Source organism: Rattus norvegicus, chromosome 15 (genome assembly GCF_021556685.1).
Source record: "Rattus norvegicus strain SHRSP/BbbUtx chromosome 15, alternate assembly SHRSP_T2T, whole genome shotgun sequence".
Classification (NCBI taxonomy): domain Eukaryota; kingdom Metazoa; phylum Chordata; class Mammalia; order Rodentia; family Muridae; genus Rattus; species Rattus norvegicus.
The window spans coordinates 21,203,853-21,220,072 of NC_141548.1; the positions used below are offsets into that span (position 1 = coordinate 21,203,853).

At 43.5% G+C, this 16,220-nt stretch overlaps 1 protein-coding gene and 1 pseudogene across 2 annotated transcripts; one reads left to right on the plus strand and one right to left on the minus strand.

Annotated features, from left to right (window-relative positions):
- Positions 1 to 4,400: 4,400 nt before the first annotated feature.
- On the minus strand, positions 4,401 to 8,685 carry Rrs1-ps5 (ribosome biogenesis regulator 1 homolog, pseudogene 5; annotated as a pseudogene).
- Positions 8,686 to 8,701: 16 nt separating this feature from the next.
- Positions 8,702 to 15,951, plus strand: LOC134478850 (disks large homolog 5-like). Of its 2 annotated transcripts, XM_087587180.1 has the most exons (5): positions 8,702 to 8,852; positions 9,593 to 9,755; positions 10,899 to 11,030; positions 11,682 to 11,858; positions 15,449 to 15,951. In XM_087587180.1, exons 1-5 carry the CDS (start codon positions 8,702 to 8,704, stop codon positions 15,531 to 15,533), a joined length of 708 nt encoding a protein of 235 aa, XP_087443306.1. In that variant the 3' UTR covers positions 15,534 to 15,951. The 2 variants fall into 2 exon arrangements, with proteins under 2 accessions (XP_087443306.1, XP_087443307.1); XM_087587181.1 differs by lacking the exon at positions 11,682 to 11,858 and having other exon boundaries at positions 15,449 to 15,764.
- The last annotated feature ends 269 nt before the right edge of the window (positions 15,952 to 16,220 follow it).

Genomic DNA, 16,220 nt, shown 5'->3' on the forward strand with positions numbered 1-16,220 from the left:
GTCCTTACTGCCTGCATCACCATAGCAACAGTAGCACCGACCTGCAGCCACAGTTGATGCCAGAAGAGGGGTACAGCATGAATGGGCCAGCATGATCAGTGAGCCTATGGGAAGTTGTGTATCATCCCAGGGGCAGCAGTAGCTGTTGTCCCAGGAGGGCTCACTTCCCTTCTTTTTTAGATCTTTGACTCGAATCAGTAGAAGTGACAGAAATATACAGAGAGATAAATACATAGAGAAGATTATCAGGGTCCCAACATACATTCATGCACCTGAAGAGACCATAAGGACCTCAGTCATACATCCTCACCTCCTGCATCACATTGGTCCCCTAAACAGAAGGTGCCTTCACCAGACTTAACTCCAGAGTGACAAACCAGGCAACTTTCAATTTTGTTCCTTTTGTGGAGTGGAGGTGTCACATTCTTCAGAAGTGTTGGGCAGCAAACCATCAAAGGGAATTCATGAGGCTCTGGAACGTCTCAGGTTGTACAACAATCGGAGTTCTTGACCTTTACATCCTTTCCAGCTCCAGGGGACTCCCAGACCACCAGAGCTTTAAGGTCTGGAGGCAAGATGGAGGTGTGTTAGTGGGAGTGGATTTTGAGGCGTCAAAGGCGCCCACCATTCCCAGGTAGCATTTGTTTCTTCTACTTCTTCATCAACACTGGAACTCTCAGCTGTTCATCCCACATCTTCTTGCTCTAAAACTCTGAAATTGAAAGTCCCCATTTAAATATGTTGTTCTATATGTCACCTGGGTCACCTGTTTAGTCCTTCTCCGTTTTAGCATTCTGGTAATAGAAATAACAACAAAAACCAAGCTTTCTGAATTTTGTAGATTCTTTGCAGGGCATGGTAAGACATGCTACCTGCATAGTACTGATTTTCAAGACTAAAGTGATTTCTAAATCTTGCTTTTCTCAAGACTGGATTGGTCACCTTGTCAATAACAGATGGGGCCCGCTGATTCTTTTTCCTAAGTCAGGTAATTGTGAAGGGCGGAAAAGGACGCCCCAAACACCCAACTGCAATTAGCTGTGAACTTAGCTTTGCTGCACCTGGAGGCCATTCTGGGAAGAGAAAGCATCCATTCCAGGCCGTCCAATGAGAGGAGGTGATTGGTTTCATCCTGAGAATAGGTTGAGTAGAGTTAAAATTTGCATTTCTGATAATTTCCAGGTAATGAAGCTACTAGTACTTGTCCAGGTCACAGTTTCAGAAGTGTTGGTCTAGCATGCCTGACTGGTAAGTGAGGAGGTTATTCAGATTTTGATATTTGTGGAATTTCTACTTTCCTGAACTTCTAGGAATACATGGCAAGAAGGCTTGAGTCTAAATGAAGAACTTGTCTTCATAGTTTGCATGGTGGTTAGTGTTTGTTGATCGTCAACTTGACAGCACCTGGAATCTCCCTGGAGACTCAGCTCTAGGCACCCAAGTGGAAGATCATTTGATTATTAGCTCTATTATATAAGGCATTACTAGATGTAGGTTAGCCTCGGGACATGCCTGTGCAGAACTCTTCTGATTAGACTGATTGAAGTGGGAAGACCCACCCTCTGTGGTTGACTGGGACAGTGGACTGGATAAGAGGGATGAAGTGATCTGAAGACCAGCGTCTTCCTCTGCTCTCTGCCTGCAGTCAGTACAACAGCTCTCAGGCTCCTGCTGTCCTGACTTTCCACTGTGGTGCATCTTGCAACTATAAAACAAAATAAACTTCTCTCCCTTAACTGTTGCTTTTGTACAAATATTTAATCCCAGCAACAGAGAAGTGACAAAGCCAATCAACTGTCACTTAAGCTCCTGAACATCCACAGGAATCTCAGCCAGGAGTCATAACCTATTGTCCAGGAAAACTGGAAATTTAGGGGAAGAGACACTCTTTCACCATGCTTCTCCATTCATAAGCATTTTATGGGAACACAGACACTCAGAGACAGAAAGTGGTCAAATGCAATGGAACTTAAAGTACACAGCCCCCAATGACATGGTGGATCCCATGAGTCACGTGGTAGATGCCATGAGTCACATGGTAGATCCCATGAGTCACATGGTGGTTCCCATGAGTCACATGGTGGTTCCCATGAGTCAGATGGTAGATCCCATGAGTCACGTGGTAGATGCCATGAGTCACATGGTAGATCCCATGAGTCACATGGTGGTTCCCATGAGTCAGATGGTAGATCCCATTAGCTCTGCTTCCTAAGCTATTTTGTACTTACCTCTTTTCCCCTGCTACCTGAATCCAGCTCCATCTTGCCTGAATCTTTCTGCCATGTGTCATGGTATTACCACTTTGATTTCCCATGATTCTGTGCCTTTCCCTTTGTATTCTGATGGCCATGGTGCTTGTTCAAAAACCACCATGCTGTGATGGATTTACTCCTGGTGCTATCCTATAGCCACATAGTTGAATTCAATCATTAACCTTAGTGGTTTCAATTCTGCTGAGTCTAACACTAGTTTTTGTTCACATTTAGAGGACAGAGCCTTTGACTCCTTTTTATCTTTGAGGGGAGTCTTTCAACTAAGCTTCTCTGCCCCTGCACATAGAGTCTCTATGTCCCCTTGCAAGTACATAAATCATTAAATACCCCTCCGTCCGATTCGGTTGGTTTCAAGGCATGAAAAACCAGGGCCAGGCTCTTTACAGATTCATTACTTCCTTACCTTGTCCAGTACAAAGACTGCAGCACTGTATCAGGTGTGACACATGCTCTCATGCTCCCTGTTGCCCCTGCCCTCCCTGGTCAGAGTCCACATCCTAGGGTGAGCCCCCAACTCCATCTATCAAACTGCCCTCATTTCAAAGCCCCCAGTTATAAAAAGGCAGGGCCTGCCAGTACTCTAGCTCCTACTGCTGACCCACCCATTACTCCCCAGTGTGAAAACTGCCACTCTTGCAGCGCCTTCTCTGTGAGGTTTGGGTCATGAATCCACACTTGGGACAAGATGAAGCTCCTAAGCCTGCTGCCCTCCTTCATGCCTGCCTGCCTCTGCACATTCTGATGCCTCAGACCCAACGCTCACCCTGGTTGCCTTTTTCTCCTATTTTCTCAGTTTAGTTCTAGACACTTTTTCAAATGAACTTTCATGTAAAAAGAATACTTATTCTCTCAAATCTTGGAAAACATAAAGAATTATGGACAAGAGCAACTGTGATTCATACTTTTGATTTATTTTTGCAAGGCATTATCTTTGTAGACATATTTATTATTCCCATCTGTAAGTAGTTTGTATATAAATCTGTGTTTGATTTTGTTTGTTTAGTCCTTATCCTGGTAGTATCTTTCATTTCTTTCTTTTCTTCTACTTATCGTAAGGCTACAATTTTTTAAACTGTAATTTTGACAATATCTCTAGTTCTTCTTTTCGGATGGAATTTCAGGTTGGAAATGCTGGCACCCTAGGAATTTTTAGGCTCTTAGTGTATCTGTAGCATGGCTGTTATCAAGGAAGGATGTAGAAATTGACAAACTTCCCAGAGGATCGTGAATATTTACATCTCAATAACCTCCCTGTAGGTCACAGAGTTTTGCTTGGCCGTCCATCATTTAATTCAGCGTCTGTATGTCTGTGATTAGGCTGCATGGTTTTCTACATTTCTCAAGGATATGTGTTCCTTCTTCTGTGCACTGTCTTTGAACGTGCTGTCAGTTTTCAGTTGTCCTGTGTAGCCATTCTCAGTGCTTTAAGGAAACACCTGCTCCCTGAGAAGTTCTTCAGACAGGTTTGCTCTGCTGGGGACATGTTAGCACTGCAGGAGCACATTGCTACTGAGAATCTCCATTTACATTAAACCGTTCAGTCTTGTCTCCCTCTAGTGGACAAGGAGCAAAGTGCACCCAGCCAAGTGCTGTGCATGAGGTCTGTGCCAGGGGTTTAATACTTTACTGATCAACCAGTGAGGATCCCTGCCCAGTGGACTGTAACTGGACATGGCTGTCATCAGAGCAGTTTGTCAGCATTTCATGTAAAACAAACAGGAACATTAAGCTCTTGGATAAGCCTAGGGAATTTTGTTTAGGTAATATTAAGACCTACTTTGGATAATCCACACTTGCATAGCTAGAGATTGAAATATTGATGCCAATTATTTGCTCATAGAAACAATATCAGATGCTTTTCTTTTACATAAAAAACATCATTCTTTGAAAACCTTATAAAATTACATTTATGGATTCATCTGGCGCTTTATTAAATTCTCTAACAAATACCATAGCACACCTTCTAACTGTAGAACACAAAAAATTACACCTACTTGGAAGTCTTCTTCAGCTCTGTCCACAAGTTTAAAGGTTTCATAGTGAGCACGGTACTGTTGGGGAGAAAAATCATCCCACAGATAAAGATAAAGGCTTTGAGAAGGAAGGATTTCCATTATTTTGTTTGTCTTATCCTGAAATTTTCAGCCTGTGGCTGATGGATATGGACAAGGAGCCTGTAAAGAGAAGCCTGAGGAGCATCAGGGAGACGCAGCTTATTGACTCCCTCAAGGCCTGCATTCTCAGATCAAAGATCCCAGGCTTCCCCACACACGTCTTTTGATTTTATATTTTTACTTTTGTATTAGTTACTTTATTTACATTTCTAATGTAATCTCTTATCCTGGTTTCCCCTCCAAAAGCCCCCATCCCACCCTTTAGCCCCATGCCCCTGCTCCCCCACCCACCCACCCTCTTCTACCTCACTCTCTAGCATTCTCCTAGCTTGGCCCCTCAAACCCACACAAAATCTTTAGCTAGTGTCCTCATATGCATACTTTATTCAGTTCTGTTTAGCTTCTATCCACTATTATTTGTTTGCTTAAAAGTAACTAGCAGATACATGGACACACCAGTGAATTGGGATTTTGAGTAGAAGTAAAAAGATAGGAAGCATGATTATTAAAATTTAGGAGGTGATCAGATGAGAGACCTGGCCATCTCATGTGAATTAGTCTTTTGCTTAAGGTAGATTCTATATAAGGTGGGAGTAGGAGGTACCCTAAAGATAGACCCCTACTTTCCTGTGTCAGCCTCCATCTATGCCCTCATGTCACTTGGGTTCCTGTAGTTTCCTCAGAGTTCTGTGAGGTGCCTCAAATCATGACTCTCTCTGCTGCCTTTCAGGTCACATTGCTACCGAGATCAGAACAACCCCAGACCACCATTCTGAGACTAGATACTTTTTCTTACAGCATTAGCCCTCCCATGCCTACTAGATTCTAAATCCACAATGAAACAAATTGACCCTAATGGGACACAAACTTCAGAAATCATTATCAGTAGGAGTAACTGTGGTTAAGAGCACTGAAGGCCACCCAGGAACATCTCTCAGGAAAGACGCACATTCCTAGAAGGAATCTCCTTAGCCTCTGCCTCCAATCTCTACAGCAGTCAGTGTCTTGGTTATTTCAGTCCAGAGCATGAGGAACTTGACTTCCATTAGACTCACCTCTCACCTGTCACTGCTGTGTGGTCACCGTCTCTCTCATTTCTGCTTCACGATGCCAGCAGTAATAGTGGTGACCGTGACCACTTAGACCCTTCACTTCCCTGGCACAGTCCTGTGGCTTTTAACGTTTTCATGTTCTTCTTACAAAAGACTCAGTCATTGTCTTCATTTGACAAACCTAGGAATGGGTTAAACAGCCAAACAGCACTGTCCTTCAAGTCAGCTTAAATATCACCCTTTCTAGGAGTCTCTTTGAGATGGTGTCTAAAGGTCTCAGCATCCAGGTTAGAATCCTCTCTTCAGAGTCGTGGCTTTCAGGGAAGATGGAGACATCTACATCCAGTTTTCCTAGTTTTATGGGAAAGTCACTGCTCCTGCTTTCCATGATTCTCAAGCCGGAATGCGATGGAGTGAAGATGGCTTCAAGAACAGGTTCTGGGATATTATAAACACTTGATAATTAACTCGTGTATCATTTGCTCAGCAGGAGGTGCCCCTTTAATCTGCCAAGCTCTCCATTAGCCTTAATCATTCTTCTCCCTTACAGTCTGTGCAGATGCATAGGATGTTTTTCTCATTGTGTATCTCACTCAGCTACAGTGTGCTGGATGAGGTAGGTAGGATGAGGTCTGATGTCTACTGAATGGATAGGACTCAGACCACAACCTTAAATTGATTTAGAACCAAACATTTCACAGATGTGGGATATATTTCTTGGTTATGTCCTCAGAGAGAGGTGTGGTGAAATGTAATTCCAACCAAAATTCCAACCATGTAAGAATGATTGATAAAGGAATGGTTCTTGTATAACTAAAAGAAACAGTATACTTATAAATTAAAAATATATTTATTTATTTTATATGTTTAGGGTTAGAGGCATCACTGTACACATGTGGAAATCAGAAGTTAACTCATGGGAGTTTGTTCTCTCCTTTCTACATGTGCATTTTCAAATCATTTGTACATGTCTGTGTGTGTGTGTGTGTGTGTGTGTGTGCCCGTAAATTCATGCACACTCATATATATGCATGTAATTAATAATATTCTGAATATAAAAAGAGCATTTGTTTGAGAGAGTGCCCTATGGTGGGTTCAACACTTATTGAGTAAAAGTTTTTGTTGTCAACTTGATGATGCTTTACAAGGATGATGGGGATTCAAACTCTGGTCCTCACATTTGCATGGCAAGCGATTCACTAACTGCGCCTTCTCTCCAGTACCCTACAACTACATTTCATAAGCTTCCTATGTTTACTATATGATTAGTAGATAGAGATTCAGATTCTATCCATTTAGATTAAGTTGTATGTGTCTTAGTGATTTTTGAGAACATGAAGAGGTCCTTAGATGCCTGCAGTTGTGACTCATCTCTTTAATCGCAGCACTTGGGAGGCAGAGGCAAGTGGATCTCTGACTTTCAGGCAGCCTCGACTATGACCTTGTCTTCAAAAACAAAAGCAAAGCAAAGAAAGAAAAAAAGAAAGAGGAAAGAAAAAAGGGGTCCTCAGAAACAAGTCTGCGGACTGCTGCCTTAGGCAAGCATGAAGTCTCCTGAGGAGGTCAGACTCCTGATAATTTGCTATAATCACGAGGTGCTAATAATAAACGAGAGCCACTGTTATTAACCATGCTGATATTAATTAGTGAGGCCAACACTGCGTTCTGTGGTGTACATATACACAAGCACACAGGCATGCACAAACACTCACACGCTCATAGGTGAACAAATACATATTTACTCCAAATTGTTTGGAACTAGAAAACCTTTTATTTTTCCCCAGAATGTGGAATATGTGTATACCCAGGAGACCTGGTAGAACAGAACCCTCCTGGAAGTGTCCCAAGGAAGCTTTGGAGACCTTGGACACTTGCATGGTGCAGCCCAGCTCCCCCTTACTCTGGTGTCAGGAAGGTGCAGGCCAGCCAAGCTGGGCATCTGCATCTTGTGCATGCAGACTAGTTGCACAGATGGTTCAGCTAGTTCTTGGCCATGCATTCTTCTTGGCCTAAATCCTTTTTGGAGAACTGGTCTTCCATGGAGTTTGCACACCCAGGCACCTCAATCAGTCACTCCTCAGTGTCATCCAGGGAGGGCTTGTAGCTACAAGGGCATCACTACTGGCCATTCACCTCGTCCCACATGAGGTTGGTCCTCTTCTTGGAATGGATGCTCTTAAAGCTCACCAACTTCTACCAGCAAGGGAGAGCCCTTGGCCAGGCAGTGGCTTCCTGCGGGGAAGGCCTGTGTCAGGCTCCTGCAAGCACACTACCACTGCCTCCTCCATGCCCTTGGTCAGCAGCTTCCACAGCTGGTTGTTGAGATGTTCTGGGTTTTCCCACTCCGGGGCACACAGCTCGGCCTCCAGCAAGGCCCTGGCCTGGCACAGCACCATTGAGGGGTTGCTGTCAGAAGCCAGCAGGTTGCCCAGGTCGATCTCCAGTTCTAGCTCCCTGTGCACCATGATGTGCTACAGCTTCTCTGCTTCCTCCTGCTCTTCCTTGGCCAGCAGCACCTCTGCATTCTGCCCCTCCTTGGCTCTTGCTTGGGTCTCAGTTCCCTCACTTTTGGGGATTTTAACTTTTAAGAATAGACAGAACGTTTACAACTTGATGTTTGCCCTATACCTGAGCACTTTGTTGCCTGGAAACAGGAGTTTCCATTGTACAAAATGGGATTGTAAAACAGAGATTTCAGGAAAAAACATGGGTGAATATATTGAAACCATGCCCCCTCCCAAGGCACAGTCCATGAAACAATATGCTCCAACTTGCATACATTTAAAGGTGTAGGAAAAAAAACTATTGTCCTCCTGGGAACAGTAAACACTGTGGGAATTGGACTATATGTCACATGCATGGACCCTGGGTTTATACATTTCAGGGAGAAGAATCTCCCTCACCAAGCATATTTAGATTTTTGGCTGTTAACAAAGATGTTCTGTCCATATCAAGGCTTTAACCAACTCTCCCTGTCCTCAGCAACTGAGTTGTAATGAAGCAGTGAGAACTCTGAAGCTCTGGAAGGAGAGTGTGCGAATGGGTGTTCCTCGCTCAAAAGTGAGTCTCTGGGAAAGTCACTGCAGAACCTGGTCAGTCTGGGTGGAGGTAGTTAGCAAGTAAGCTATGGCATTTCCCAGTAACATCACCGGTAGTGTCTTCCCTGGAAATTCTCTTGTATCCAGGAGACACTGGAATGTTCTGTGATGTCAGCAGTGTTGTGGTGACACCAACTGCCTGAGCCATTTCCCTTCATTTCCTAATGGGTTCCCGAGGAGGCATGTTCTCCAGGATCCGCAGTCTCTTTCGGAGGGACAATCATATCCATGCAGAGACCAGACCAAGGCAGAGGGAGGCCAGCCTTCTATCACGTTGGAGAACAAGACGAATGGAAAGGTCCTGGAGGAGGTCAAGTGAGTACTGGGCAGGGCAAGGGGAGCTTCCTGGAGGAGGTTGGCTTGAGCTGGTCCTTCCAGGAGTAGGACGTATGATTTAGAGCCTCAGTCTTCCTAAATGGCTGACCCAGACACAACAATTTCTGATCATTAGTTTGACAGAGAACCAAGACCTGTTATATGTCAAGGGGCTTTCCTTGGATCTCTTTAATGTCATGGGCAGTGTCAAAGAATACCAGGATGTGCCTGTGTAAGAATAACAAAGTGTCTCTCTCAGGATAGGCTGTGGAAGCACTTCCTCTCAGCTGTGTCCTGTAGACTACGTGGGTAATTGATGCCAAGAGGGATACTCTCCTGGTCATATCATGGTCTCAGTTACTTTGTACTTGAACACATGTGACTGGGGATTCAAGATGTTAAACAGTTTGGACTCAAGGACTTACCTGCCTCACATCAGACATTAGCTGAGAAGGTCCTCCAATTCTTCTTGTTTAGGCCAGCTTTAGAATTTCAGTGACAGAAGAATGGCTGTAGGAGGTGTGGTCTATATCTATGATGGCATATATCACCATATGTCTATGATGGTGGGAAACAGGAACTGAGCTGAGTTCAGCTTAAAGATAGCTTTCTTGCTCTGTCAGGGAGTCACTGTATCTGTAGAACTGTTCATCCTCAGACTTCTGTTTTAGAGTAAGCATAGTTTTTCTTGACACTATGTCCACATATATGCCTGTTTACTGGTGTTTATCTACCTACAGATTCTGATCAGAAGGCATCATCCCAACCCTCCACGACACCTGTTGAGGAGGAGAGAATGAAGCGTTTGGAGAACCTCAAAATTGCCCTCCACAAGATGCAAAAGGAGAGAGATGAACTCAGGAGAATCCTGGCGGATTACCCAGGAAAGAATTTAAATGACAGGTAGTCACAATGCAAGTTCTGTTAAATCCACATTTCCTCACATCACAGTAGGCTACAACTCCAGGGTGGGCTCATGGTCAAAATCACTTTCCTGATTGCATCAGAATGTGAAGATCAGATGGGAATGAGATGGTGGCACAGGCTATTTTGATTCCTACAAACGTAAATCATAGCCTGTGGCCTGAATGACAGTCTGGGAATAAGGGTAGTAGTGTGTGAGCTCTCATTGTGTGGTTTAAGTAGCCTGGACAGTTGTTGGGTTGTGGGAATTTCTAGGTGCTCTGATTATGACCAATCATTGTTGAAATTGACCTGGAGGTGCTTTGGGTTCAATAGGTCCTGTGAAGAGCTGGAGGGGCCTAATCCCTCTTGCTGCCTCACAGTGTGTGACTGCACTGTCAACAGGGTATCATTGGTGTTCTCTGATTTTATTCATTGTATTTTGAGATAATGCCACATTCTTGTATTTATTTGGCATTCTAATTGTTTGAGAGAGAGAGAGAGAGAGAGAGAGAGAGAGAGAGTTTTGTGTGAGTTTGTGTGTGTGTATGCATGTGTGAGTGCGTTTGTGTGTATAACTTAAGATCTGGGTATTCTGTGTTCTGATTTGGCCTGAGAATTATCCTATGTCAATTTCCATGGCATGATAATGATGTGGCTGAGAGCCTCACTTTGAACAGTACAACATTTCACATCTAGTCAGGTGGACACACCTGGGAATCTCCTGGTGTGTGCTATAAATTCTTTTCCCTGTAAATACTGTCCATGTTCCTTTGGGTTTTCATGTAGCAATAGATTCTATGATTGAGAATTGTTACCTAAGAACAGGAGAATAGGCTTCATGGGTTTAAGTTGGAGCCTGGATGGTGGCACAGGACCCTCGAATGTTCTTGGCAAGCTAGTTTATTCCTTCAAACCCTGTCAGGGAGCTCAATCAAATCAGCTCCCTGCTTTTGTTTCCTGGCACTGCTGTCCCCGCGGCCATAATAATAAATTTAATAAATACCAAATGGACCCAGTACCAAGGAGCAAGGGTGTGGCATGTCCTAGCCTGGGGTAGTTCAGGATTCAGTCTAAATTCATATAATTCTTGTATCCTTCATTCATAATGTTATTTGATCCTTGGACCACGCCCTGCCACAGGAACAAGTTTGAGTCCGAGATGCTCATGATGCAGCACGAGGAAGTGATGACCGACATGAAGAAAATGAGCGAGCAGATCAATACCGCTTTGGTCAAATGTAAAAACCTTACACTGGAAAATGACTGGTACTGGTGAGTAACTTACAAGGTTGTGACCCCAGCACTAGGCAAGTATATGTCAGCCCATTCTTATCTTTGAAATAAAGTGAGGATCAGGCTTTATAGTGTTTGAAGCAGACCAGGAAGCCTGTCTCTAAGGAAGGCTCTAGGATATTTACGTCTTGTAGATAGTTTGAACAAATGGAAAGAGACTGTGAGATTCATCAGTCATTGTCCTTCCCAAATAGGGATCCTGTACATAGAAAATGTGTGCACAATGATGGAGTCATCAATCAATCCTGATGCTCTGGGGCTCTGACAGGACACACACACACACACACACACACACACACACACACACACACACACAGGACACATAGAAAGATTGGCCTCCAAGGGACATTCTAATAAAATGGACATATAAGCACACATAGGGATTAAGTCCTCTTCTGGGAAAAACTTGAATCAATGGTGTCAGGATTTTGAGAAATGCCCTGAGTCTTCTGGAATGTTGCTCTTTTCTCCATTTGACCTCTCTCTAGGTTATGCTCCATGGCTACAGTGAACTTGGACTATAATCTGGGGCTCTCTTCAGATCAGGATCCTAGAAGGAGGAATGGACTTGGAGAAGTGGGAGGAAGTTGGAGACTGGCTGGGATTCACCATTTTTTCTTTGTGTCTCAGCCGCAGCTTCTGCCCCCTCCTAACTGAGTGTTTTGAGCTGAAGAACAATGCCCAGAGAGCATGGAATGAGTACAAAGGGCTTCTAAGGGATCAGATTGCACTGGAAGAATCCATTAAGGAAACAACAAGGTTCTGTGGGGAAGCCAGTATGAAAATCCGTGTAACAAGCAGCCTCAGGTAGGATGAATGAAGCATCAAGGGCAGGTTTTCCTGATATCTAAGCATAAACCAAGTCAAACCAATTTAACCTTTCTCCAAATTATCCAGAAACTCTCCTAGGACTCATCCTGTTGTTCATTTCGTTGCCCATTTACAAAACTTTCTGTGATTCTAGCTTCATGCAAGAAACTGGAGGATTGACAACCAAATCCTCCTGCTCAACTAGAAAACGCATTTCCTTAAGGGGGATCTGTTGATCACACATTGCACACTTACATGCCATTATGCTAGAGGGATGCCATGTGGTAGCCGTCTTTGTAGTGCACAGAACTGATTAGAGTTCAGTTCAATTGCCAAAAGAATGGCTCTCACTGTCAATTATGATGGGGCTTGTGGACTTTCTCTCCTTTCCCCGTACATTGAAAATGGTCCCTTCTGCCTTTCCAAATGGTGGTTCATAGTGACGGAGCTTGAGAAGCAGTGTGTCAGTCCTGTTCTATGTCAGTGTTTTAGTGTTCTTTCCTGTGGCTTCTGTCCTGGAGCTGACCGGATGAACAGGGATGTAAGAAAGGCTTCTCTCAGGGTGAGGGTTTGTGTGAGATATGTGAGGGTTAGAGGGAAATTTTTCTCCAACTCTCTCAACCTCCTGTGCCCAGGAAGTGCATTCCCTACACAGGTTTACTCTATAAGGGATGGAGAGCAGTGTCTACGCTCTCACTTGACACATTTCCTTTGCCTAATCTGTATTCAACAACTGTGCTTCCAGAAGGATGGCCTCCTCATTCTTTTCTGCTTCTCACTTATGATTTCTGTCCTCTCTCTCTCTCTCTCTCTCTCTCTCTCTCTCTCTCTCTCTCTCTCTCTCTCTCTGTCTCTCCCTCCCTCTCTCCCTCCTTCCCTCCCTCCCCCTCTCCATTTCTCTCTGACTCTGTGTGTGTGTATGTGTGTGTGTGTGTGTGTGTTTGTGTCGTTGGGCACAGATGTGTGAACATGGTTATGGCTATGGTACATATGTTACATTGGGAGTTTCTTGTTTTAAGTGTTTGCGGTATGGGTGCTAACATATAGAAGTGTGTGTATATGTGTGTTTGTGCATATGTGTGTGTGTGTTTGAACTCATCAAGTTTATGAACACAGACACATATATTTATATATATTGTATTAGTCTATATGTACACATATATAAATGTAAAAGAGAGAAGAAGAGGAAACACAATGTTTCCAATTAGTTTGAAACTGTTCTTAATGGGGTTTTGATTACTATTGAAATTATTACAGTGGGAAAACTATTCATCAACATTGACATTACTTGGAGAAATCTCAGGAATAGGGTACAGGGATGTGAGGAGAGGCTGCTGTGTGAAATCCATGTACCTGAGTGTGGAAACTGATGACTCAGGGCTCTTCTGCCTCCTTTGCTCTCGGTGTGCAGTAACACTGGAAGGTCACGTGCTTGTTGTGTCTTCTCAAAATCCTGGTTATGTTAATCGTTACCTGCCACCACTTTCTCTCCAGAATCGCCTAAACTTTGTTGAATATACCTTGGCTTTGGAGTTTGCTCTGGAATTTGTTAATTGAAAGATTAATTTGCTTAGAGTTGAATCTGCAAGCAGAAGATGTCCAGGAGTTATGCTGAGGTGGAATCACATTTTTGCCTCAGACAGAAACTTAGGCTCAACATAGTCCACAGCACCCACCCTGTGTTGGGTCTGTGGCACTCTTAACTATTGTTATTCAAAATCATTTGATCTGAGTGAAAACCATCTGTAAGGAGGGTTTAGAAAGTGATGACCCTCAGACATTGCTGGAGGTGTCAAATGGGTAGCCCTGTGAGAAGCCATGTACAACTCTTGTGAAAGTTCAACCTTTGACACAGCGATTCCAGAACAAGAAGTAGGTGTCAGCAGAGAAACTGTGGCACATTAGTGTTGTAGTGGTTCACCTCAGAGCAGCCATGAAGCAAAATTATCCAGAAGTCCACCAGTCAGAAAGTGGAAAGGTACAATGTTGTCCAGCATTTCCATGGACTGTGGCTGAGTTTGATTATACCTGCCAGCATTTGACTTTGAATCAGTCAGTCTTATCTCACTTGAATTATATCTGATAGCATCCCAGTCCAAGTTTTACCTTGGATTGTGGTTATGGAGATTTCCTAGCTGTTTGTGCTGGTAGTTTGGCTGCCCTGTCAGGTACTGTATCCTAAAGGGACCTCATATTGAAAAAATGCAGCTCACTTTGCATGCACTGGGAAACAGTGAGCAGAGGATAGAAGAGGCTCACCTGCCCCCACCCAGTGCTCTGTTGCCTGAAATCAGCCTCCTGTGCACAGCCTTGTGAACTTGCTAAACAGGCTTGGCTAACAGGCCTAGATGTCACATTTCTAATTTCTGATTTTCAGGGGAATACACTTTATTGGCTGAGCTGTCTTTAGCCTATGCTCACTGTGTACTTACCCCATTCCGGTTTTTTTTTCTTATGCCACAATAGTAGACTGGGTGATCTCTTCTATTATCATTAACTGGGAAACTAACCACATTCTGCAAAATACTCTGCTTGTATGTGTGAACAAATATATTTGGGTGAGTTCAAAGGTGTGTATGTCTGAGTGTCTGTCTGTCTGTCTCTGTGTACATGCATGTCTCCATGGGCAATATAATCTTCTAATGACCAGGATGAGGAGAGAATGGAGGAAAGTCTGCAGGATGCCCTGAATCAGAAAAAACTGGTCACTGAGCAAAAGGCCTTGGCTGGGAAGATGCGGCATCATTTCGGTGTCACTGAGATGATTTGAAAGTACAGGATGAGAGGACCCAAGTAGATTCCCTGTGCTTATGAACTGTCTTATTGGGTGTGTGACTTTCTCCATAGTTCTCAGCATCTGTCAGCTAGGAGCAGCTCAGAATACTATTCCTGTCCATTTTAAAAGAAATTTCATCCATGAAGTGTATGTGATCCATAGAGTTTCTGGCTAGTGTGTACTGATCCCTCCAGTCTGAGCTCTCTTGTATTATCTGAGCCCAGTGCCTTTAAGTCTCCCCACAAATAGTTTACGATATCCATAAACAAAGGAGTGGTATAGTTTATTTTCTGCATGAGTATCTCCTTTAGAGTTCAATGCCTACCCTTGGCAAGATTTCCATGCAGCATATTCTTGCCAAATATAATATCACTTCAGTGTGCATGTAGTTCTTGAGATATTGTTTCTCTGGGTCTTTGCAGATATTGAGGTTGTCAAGTGGACCCCAGGCATATTCCTGCACTGGAGGAATAATGATAGTCTTCATTTCAGTGATGGCCAGGCTTCCAAGGCCTTCCTATTGTTTTCTAGGTTGTTCACATCTGTTATCCTCTGACATTGAGACATTGCTACATGATTTTAAAATATAATATGTATGGACGATTGGAATTATCTGCTGTTCACTGTTCAATTTTTAGCAGTTTTAAAAACTGGGAAAATATGCAGGCCTGTGGGATCTCTTACCCTTCTGTCTTGGGCATGAGAAAATGACCTCAGATGAAAGATCATCCTGGATTGTCCTGCTGAATTGTGCTGCTGTGTATGGGAGAAGTGACATGGCAGGTCCTCACCAGGCCTTTTCCACCCCTAGGTCTGAACACTCCAGCAGACGCTTGCCCATGGCCCAGACCAGGACTACAGCTCTCAGAGACAGACCTGTCCACCAGGAGCACTGAGGGAGCAAAGATTGACAACACCTCCCGCATCTCAGTCCTCGTAACCATACAACAACCAACCAACCCGAATGAGGCGTCTACATTCCTCTTGAAGAGATTTTTACCATCTTACCTGCCGTTCTGCTGTGTTTGCAAGGCCAGCAAGAGGCTGGGGTTATATGTTGAAAAATCAGCAGCAATTGAATGCTGAGTAATTTACTTGTTATATTTGGTTTTTACTTTGAAGTTTGGTTGTTTTATGCATTTGGTTTTATTTGTTTAAGTTTGAAGTTTTGTTATTCATTTGTTAACTTTAGTTTTTCTTAATTAATATGCCATATTCCTAAGGTTATATATATTGAACTCATTGACTCCCCAATTTAAAATGTTCTTGAATAAATTAATGTTAGCCTATAAATAAAAACATGACCTTTAACCCTTCACTCACAAGGCCGTCCTGAGTCGTGTGTGGTTCTTCCTCCTGTAACAGCACAAGTGTAAGGCAACAGTGGTTTTCTGCAAGTCTCATGCAGTGTAGGCTTCACCATCAGTTCACAGCAGCCAGAGCTGCACAGGAAACTGTGCTCTTGATGTAAAGAGTGTGTCATGCTCTGTGGATCCCCCTTCATGATGAAAAATGTTCTCGCTTCATCCCTGTGGTCACAAATTTAGCTTCCTTTATAATGACAAACACAGAAGTATTTCTCT

Excerpts from the sequence above, each read along its gene's own strand:
- LOC134478850 (XM_087587180.1), top strand. The coding sequence starts at position 8,702 with ATGGGTTCCCGAGGAGGCATGTTCTCCAGGATCCGCAGTCTCTTTCGG. Across the intron at positions 9,756-10,898 it reads GGAAAGAATTTAAATGACAG|GAACAAGTTTGAGTCCGAGA; the intron begins GTAGTCACAATG and ends GCCCTGCCACAG. Across the intron at positions 11,031-11,681 it reads CTGGAAAATGACTGGTACTG|CCGCAGCTTCTGCCCCCTCC; the intron begins GTGAGTAACTTA and ends TTTGTGTCTCAG.